Below are 8422 nucleotides of genomic sequence, written 5' to 3' on the forward strand. Positions count from 1 at the left end.
GGTGATATTTCCTTTTCATAAAACTGACACTGAGTTCCAAATTGGTGGTCATTTTTAATTGGCTCATTGGATCCTAAGTTGGCTAATATTCCACCAATGAAACCTTACTCTGATCTCACTTTATCACACGTACGCCTCTATAGCTCAAATTTCATGGTTCGGGGATTTTTCATCTTCTTTTTAATAAAAAACAGGAGAAAAATATATTTTATCTAATATATTTTGTACCCTTTAATGTGTGTTTTTTATGACAGACAAGGGGTATGATAATAATTGAATTTGCATAGGAATTTATATCATGAGATGCACATCATAATTTTGTATACGGTTAACGTTTTCGTATACATATAAGTATTTCTATAAAATATGAACATTGTATGTAATTGTCATTTCATATTATTAGATGAGGGAAGGATGATGATATCATGTAGAATTGTAAATAAATACAGATAAATAATGATCATATTATTTACAATGCATGAACAAAGCTTCGTTTGTTCATGAAGCAACAACATGAACATTGAACATGAATCTACAAAATATAACAATAAATGATATTTCTCCTTTCGCTTCTATGACATCATTTCTTAACTGCGAGTCTCTCTCTCTCAAGCTCACCCTCAATCTTCAGACTAATTTTCTCCCAGTCAATTTCTACATTCTTAATGTATTGAATATATTTTGGAATAGTTTCTTCCTTCTCACAGCGGGTCAAATGCTTTATTCTGTAGGCGAGCACAGTATCCACATGGGTTTTATGTCGAATGGCCAAATCCAATGCCCTTTCCCACTGATGCAAATGTATATTGAGGAGTATAGCTCGAAATACAAGACCAGATTGAAGGAGTATATTTTCTCCATCCTGGAAATGACCAGTGAAAATGGCCATTTCTGCATTCCGTGCTTCTTTGACGGGAAGTTCCTTGACGTACTGAATATAATGAACTTTGTCCACTTCATGAAGAGCGCAATAAGCCACTTCTGCTGTGTCTAAATGTTTTGCATATGTCGACATACCTGCCAAACAGGCCCAGAGCTTGGCGTTCATATCGTCTTTGACAAATCTGCATAATCTGATGGCATCTGACCATCGATTTGAAATGGCAAACCCATATAGTGATGAAGGATATGGACTGATAAATGTCGTTACAAGAGAACCGTCTGCTCGACGGATGGATACGCTGTTTCCATGAAAGCCAATGATCGAAGGATATTTACCAAATTCTTGGAGTGACTCCTTCTCTATGAGGGTTCTAAAAACAAAAATAGTCCATTTTTAGATACTAATTTTAGGTGCTACAAATTTACTAACCTTCCCATTAGATTTTTGTCGACATAAATTATACTTGGATAGAGGAAAACAGTGAATCTAGAGTCCAAAATAGTAGCAAGCATATTGCAATCACAACTCCATTTGAGGGATTGAACCATTGAGCCCAACTTACCAGAAGAAATGGGGGCAGAGCCATACTTGCGAACATTGATAAGGAACAAGTCTCGATTTTTATCAACAAATGCACATTTTCGTTCATTGGATAGTCCTGTTTGATCCAGAGATATTTCCGTGATCTCTAACCGATGAACAAACGGCTTGCCATCATTGATCATTTTCCCGTTGCTTGCATCAATAAAGTAAATAGATTTTTCCTCAGAGGTTTGATCTCGAATTGCAATGGTGTCAGGAGAAAGAGATATGGTGTGATGATTGAGTGTTTCTGGTCTCATACCTGGCCATTTTGGGCTACACAGAAATCTCCCATCATAGCTGTAAGAGTAGATAGCATTTGTTTCCACAATGAGAAACTGTCTTTCCGTTTGTATAAGGAGGGAAACAGAGCCTTCTTTGAGCTCTATGATATTTGGTGTATTCCAGTTCTTGGTGGAGTAGATGTAGACTTGGCTTGTAGTTGCAACAATGAGAAAAGCATAGTCGAGAGATACTTTGATTATCCGGTCGTGGAACTCGAGTTTCTCCCGTGATTCATCCGTTACGTTCCTTAGGGAAATTGATTTTCGACCTGCATTAATTGTAAATACTTTTTTAATATGTAGTCTATCAGAATTCAAGTGTGACTGAGAGGGATTTATAAAAGGTTTTATCACAAACACTTTTCAGCAATGATGCATATATAGTGATTTTTTTCCATTACGAACTTGTATGTATAGGAAATGATCAACAGCTGTTGAAATACATCATTATATGTATGTATACATCTATTTATATTTTATGGTAATAATGGGCGGACATAAGCACTTTCCTTCTCTCTCTCTCTATAAGTATATGCTCCCTTTTCCGACCATTTCCTTACTCAATTTTATTACTATTATGAAGTCAATTTACATCTTTTGTATGCAATATATAAACATTACTTGAACTCTAATATATATCCTTTTATTTCCCCTATTTCAAATATTCACAAGTTTTTTTACGACTTCTGAATGTTGTATATTATAAATATATTTATGAATATTATATGTATATAGTACGGGCTCCTCCACCTAAATGCAACACTTTTCAAAAATTGTTATTTTTCAAAAAAAATCATCTCATTTGGAAAATTTAATTTATAAATACAACCAATCTATATTGTCAATCAATATAGCCGCCGTTTGCATTAATGCCCAGTTCCAGCCTGGTGTGGCACTTTGCACAGCAGTTCTTAACAAAGTTCGACTCTAGGTTGGCTATGATGGCACCCTTTAGTGGGTCTTTCTTTTTGTGTGTGTCTTGGAATCGTGAAAGCTTCTCCTTGCGGTGCACAAAAAAGACCAATGTCTTGGAGGGAAATGTGGGGCTGTGGGGGAGGCAAGGTTCTTACTTTTCAAACATATTGAAGAGGATTATCAAGTCTCGATCCAAAGGCTTCAAATACTGACAATGGTTCTCTTGAAATTGGTTGACTTTGCTTTTTTTTATGTGTACATTTTCTTTAGGTAATTGTTTATAATAAATTATTAGGGCTAAACATCGAGATATAATAAATAGGAAAAAGACGCACCATTTATAAAAGTGTTGCATTTTAGACAGAGGGGCTCGTATTATGTGTGTAGTTAATTTATGTGTGAACCTGAAGAGCAAAATTATATTATTAATTGATAACTTTGTACATACATACTTCCAATTCAATTATCACACATAGGTGGACAAATAAAATTCATTTTTACGAGGTTTTTCTATGTCAATTCAACCCATATGTACCTCTACCCTCGCACTAAGAAATGCATTATCCCATTCATCTTATCACTTGATACTAAATTAATCAATTAGATGTCAAATGTCAAAAGTTACCTGTCACGGTTGCTTCATAGTTTCTCCATTCCAATCTTTTATCTATGACATGAGCAAATATCACGTGACCTCTCCCACATGCTCCTGCAAGCTGAGTTCCATCATTGGACCAGGCTATTTTATAGATGCTCCCCGTTTCAGGCTTATCCAATGAATGGCTCCAACCAATTTTATCACATAAACGCAGTGTATTAAAAGATCCAACAGCAAAGAGGAGTCCATCTCCGCTCCAGGAAAGGGATGTGATGGGATAATCATGCTGAGAAGAGGAATAAAGCTGTCTTCCGTACTGATCCCATACCTTATAGCGACAGTCTTCTGCTCCTGATATGATACGTCCGGCAGAGGGCGACCAGTCTAAACATAAAACAACTCCCTCATGTGCTCTCCATTGGAGAGGCTTTGAATTGGGTGTGAGAGGTTTAATAATGAGAAATCGATCCATTGAATACAAAACACTTGAGGAATCTGGAGACCAGAATAGTGAATATACAGGATCCGAATTTTGAGAAAGGGTGGAGCGAAGCATCCCTGAACGTGACCAAATTTTAATAGCTCCATCCTCTCCCCCTGTGACAATTCCTGCTCCATCAAAACTCCATCGGACACACAAACATGCTCCGCGATGAGCATCAACGCACTTTTCGAGTCGACCACTCTTTCCATTCACCCATTGTATTTTCCCATCTGCAGAAGAGACCAAAAATACATCCGACCCTGATTTATTTCCACTTGACTTTGGGTACCAATGAATATCTGTAGGGTAGAATCCCTCGGGTAGCTCCGAGAACTTTGTAGTATCTGAGGTCACTAAATTCCATTTGTAGATTTGTCTATCATCTCCAATGCTCAGGACTTCATCTGGACTCATCCAAGATACACAAGATACAAGTTCAGTGTGTTTTGGATCATTCAAATTGGATGTTTTGATTCGCATTCTGTAAAAACTAAAAGGAGAGGAACGTAATAGCAGTGTTTTGATTGTCTCCAGGTAAAGAAAAAAGCTTTCCTTCAAATCTATCGATTTGATTACAGTGCTGAACCAGGTAGTAGGAAAGCCGGTCGTTTAATTATTTACGCAAATATTGAGGGAATTCATGACTAATTATACTTTAAAAAGAATTTTCTTTGCTCAATCATGGAACTTTAGATATTTGCAGAAAATACAGCATTTTTCATTTTTCAATATGAGGTAATTTTTCTGTTTTGTTCAATAATATATAAGGACTGAATGAATTGTAGTTAACATTTCTAAAGTGTAAATGTACAAATTTCATGCAAAATTGGTCTTCCTTATATTTTCTGTTTTACAATTTTAACCCTAGCAATCATTTTTGACAAAAAAATTAAACAAAAAACTTATTACTTACTATGAATATATTTAAATGTGTTCATTTCTAAAGATCTATCAACAAAAAGTCTATCTAAATACAAATTAAGCACTAAGTGACTAAAGTATATATTAGTTTCAGTTAATTAAAATTTTTATTTGTGTTCCATTAATGTGGTAATCAGAACATTGCTTACATGACGGTGGGACTCGGCGATTTCCATTACCTTATCCACATTTTCACCAAATTTGCCTTTCAGAGCGTGGTACATCTTTGATAAAAAAAATTACCGAAAAGGAAGCGACAAACCAAAATACCGTGTGATTCGCTGTTACTGTGTCAAGACCATAAACATCATTGACATTTTCATCCACCAGATTGCGTTTTGTCCTTGTCTGAAGAAAATTGTAAATATGGAGTACCTTATTTTTGGTAGTGTCTATTTTTGACGCACCCTCAAATAATATATATACAAAATTGGCTTTTTTAGTTCGAAATATTATGTTTTTCATACCATCTAGCGTACACCAATCCAACTTAAACAACGCGGGATATACATTACTAAAGCCAATTATTGGAAAAATGATTTATTCTTATTTGCTACACCTATTATAAGAAAAAGGACTCAAATGGGAGGGGGGAAACTTCCATGTATCTATAAAGAAGGGATTTCTGTAAAGAAAAAACTAAGTTTAGGGATTAGAAAAGGAAAAATGCAGGTACTCTTTTTTCCTTTTTTTGTTAATTATATATGTAATAAGTCGTGGGGTATTAATATCTCTCTCTAAAAGAAGAATTATTGCCTATATTTGGTGTAAGTTGATTTAAAAATTCATAATAAAATAAATATATATGAATTCAAATATAATTATATTATTTTCCCTACACTAATGCTATTTTAAATGTAGAAGGTTCATCTCTTTTCAAGCAGTTATTAATTTTCTCCCCCTCCCCCAATCATATAACAGACAGCTGATATTAACAAGGGTATTCATTCAGTAATATCAAATCTCTAACTCCCGCCTTTTCCTCCCGCACTTACAAAAGACCATTTTTATGTATCTCTAATTCCATGGCTCAATACATCCTCTTTTTATAAAAAAAGATTATCATGTTATAAAGAAACATCCATTGTTCTTAAGGACTTGCGTTCAATTATAACATATATTTTTTAAGGGATGGTTGTAATGGAGGGGCAACGAGATAATTACATTATGGGATCCTTATTTTTTATTTTTCCTTCTTTTTTCATGAAGATTTCATATCATTGATCGTAGTTATTGCTCTCTATAAAAGTACTTCCTGATAAGAGCATTTAGTAGTAGACAATGGATGATAATAAGTAAATATATAAAAGTTTCGTGATAACCACTCATTGAAATGACAATATCCCTTTTTCTTTATGTAGGTATTTGATTGTGCCATATAAACAAAAAGACTTGAAACTTGGTGCAAAAAGCTTATATTAATTCAATATATGTATGACATACATTATATTATATGTGTATATATTAGCCCTTATTATTCACATAAACAAAGCACAAAATGCCAAGGATTAGCATACAAATGGATATGTAGCTATGTGTAAGCATTTTAATCATGAAAGGCGTCTATGTATAACTAGTTTTGTGGCAATACTTATTTATTTGGTCCAGTCCAGTGGTTCATCTAAACGTTTGCAAGCCGAGAAAAAAAAGTATGACTTTATTTCTAAACCGATTGCATTAATATTTTGACAAAAATCAAAATATTAACATAAACTTGATAATTCATCAATAAAATTGCAGTTTACTTGGACTATACATTCACAACGTTCCCAAAAACTTCCACGGTCTTCTTGACCGTCCCACTGGGTAAAGTCGGGAGCGTACATCACATTCTCAGAAATAGAAAAAAATAAGTGTTCTTTTGCTGCAGTGAAGGTCAGTCTTTTATTATGCTCCAGATACAGGGAAAGTCTTTGGCGTGCAGAACACTGATTTAGACCTTGACCTTCAGGCCCTACTTGAAGATGAAAGGCGCCATAATTTGACCTTTGCAACTAAAAACACCCAGAACCATACCTTACTGTGGATTCCTGGCCTTCTTGATCCTTGAGACGTTATAAGGACTTTTTGCCTCAACAATCAATTGTTGCTCGAGCTATGTTAATAGGTGTGACATAAATTATTCTCATATTTCCTGTGAGTCTTCTATTTTAGTTTGATCAAAGTCTTGGATTGGGTAACCCTTTTATCCCTGTTTGATAGGTTAGAAGATTTACCTTGCAACGTGTATAGCTGTGATACAATAGGTCTTCATTGATGACACGGTGAATATTTTTTTGTTTATTTTCCTGTACAAAGGAGAACCTCCAACGATTTTGACCGCTTCCACAAGCCTTCCTGGAAATGATCGTGAGTAGGTCCTCATCATACTGCTCGGCAGGTTTTCTGAATTTTCGAAAAATCGAGTAGTGCAGCCGACCCCTTTCGTCAAAAAAACAAAAGTGCAAAACATTTTTCTTCCTGATTCAAAGAAGACTGGTGTATATTGTCATAAGGAAATATAATGAGCAACTGACGTGGTAGAGTGATATTCGTACCGAACTTTCTCCAGTGTATCCAGGACAGAGAAAATTGCAACCGTATAAAAGAACTACATTTTAGATTTGTAACTATGTGTTAGGATTATATTCATGAAAGCCATCTATGTATAGGTAGTGTTGCAGTTCTTATTTATTCGGTTCAATGTAGTCTTAAGATCAGTCCAATCAGTCTCAAGGACCAGTCCTTAAGATTTGCGGTCCTTCGGACTTTCAGTACTGCAACTAATTTATATTAAAAAAAGGGATACAGTTGTGTGACGTCATCAAGGACCGAACATTATAAGTTTTAGTACTAAACTGCACCGGACCAGGACCTAACTCAACGGGACTGCAGTTTTCAGTCCTAAATAAGAACAGACACAACACATGCAACACTTTATACAGGAGGCGACAACATAGGCTGAATAAGTAGTAGCAGATTGGGTGTGGTTTCGTTTTAGAGGCGAAATTCTAATATTTCTTTCGAAATACTGTATGTTGCTGTCATAAGTCGAAGTAGTGAGCAATCTGCATTTTTGTTTCGAAAATAAGTTTGACAAAAAATGGATTGACAGAATATTTTAACATATTAAACAAACTCCTGAGTTTTAGTGGTGCAATTTATGAAAATCAGTTAATGTGTCTTCAATTTATAATGTACAAAAACAAGTTTTTCCAATTATTGCACATAATTTGAAATTTGCAAAATTCTTTGAACGATAATAACTCAACGAATAAAGATGTTAAAGAGTTAAAATTGATACCCACAGATCCAATAATCAACAATTATTTTAAATTGGTGCGATTTGTCCAAATCAATTAATTGAAACTGGATTTATTTAGGAAAAAAAACATTTTTAAGACCTTTTCAAAATGGCCATAAATAATTATCTAAATATTTGTTCAACAATGTGGGTTATTTATAGAGAAACAAAAAAATGAAAAAATCAACCGTTATTAAAATATTTGTTCAACAATCCCTATCTGATATGATTTTCAAAACTTTAATTTGAATTATATGAAATAAAACTTTTGGATTTATAAAATATGTTTTATTGCCTTTTAGAACAAGGATGTTATGTAACTAACCCTGTATTTTTTTAAACCCCACCTAGGTTTTTCCAATGAGATAACCAATTTGGGGTTCAAATGAGTACAACTAATGGAAAAAGGAAATTTAGTTGTCGAACCCTGTATAATATGTAATAATAAGTGATGGGATGATTTCAAAAAAGA

General features: G+C 34.3%; 1 protein-coding gene across 1 annotated transcript; it reads right to left on the reverse strand.

Moving 5' to 3' along the window:
• Window positions 1-202: 202 nt before the first annotated feature.
• Window positions 203-4276, reverse strand: Oseg5 (intraflagellar transport protein Oseg5). Its single transcript, XM_040713716.2, has 4 exons — window positions 3290-4276; window positions 1313-2018; window positions 593-1253; window positions 203-488 (listed from the first exon to the last, which is right to left on the reverse strand). The coding sequence occupies exons 1-4, from the start codon at window positions 4224-4226 to the stop codon at window positions 387-389; spliced, it is 2406 nt and encodes an 801-aa protein (XP_040569650.2). The 5' UTR covers window positions 4227-4276; the 3' UTR covers window positions 203-386.
• Between the last annotated feature and the right edge of the window lie 4146 nt (window positions 4277-8422).

The sequence above is a fragment of the Lepeophtheirus salmonis genome, chromosome 5 (assembly GCF_016086655.4).
Source record: "Lepeophtheirus salmonis chromosome 5, UVic_Lsal_1.4, whole genome shotgun sequence".
In the NCBI taxonomy this organism is placed as follows: Eukaryota; Metazoa; Arthropoda; class Copepoda; order Siphonostomatoida; family Caligidae; genus Lepeophtheirus; species Lepeophtheirus salmonis.

Bases quoted from the DNA above. Each gene is read 5' to 3' on its own strand.
- Oseg5 (XM_040713716.2), bottom strand. From the start codon at position 4,226: ATGCGAATCAAAACATCCAATTTGAATGATCCAAAACACACTGAACTT. The intron at 1,254-1,312 runs GTTAGTAAATTT...TTTTGTTTTTAG, and splicing joins GACAAAAATCTAATGGGAAG to AACCCTCATAGAGAAGGAGT. The intron at 489-592 runs GTTAAGAAATGA...GAACAAACGAAG, and splicing joins TTGAGAGAGAGAGACTCGCA to CTTTGTTCATGCATTGTAAA.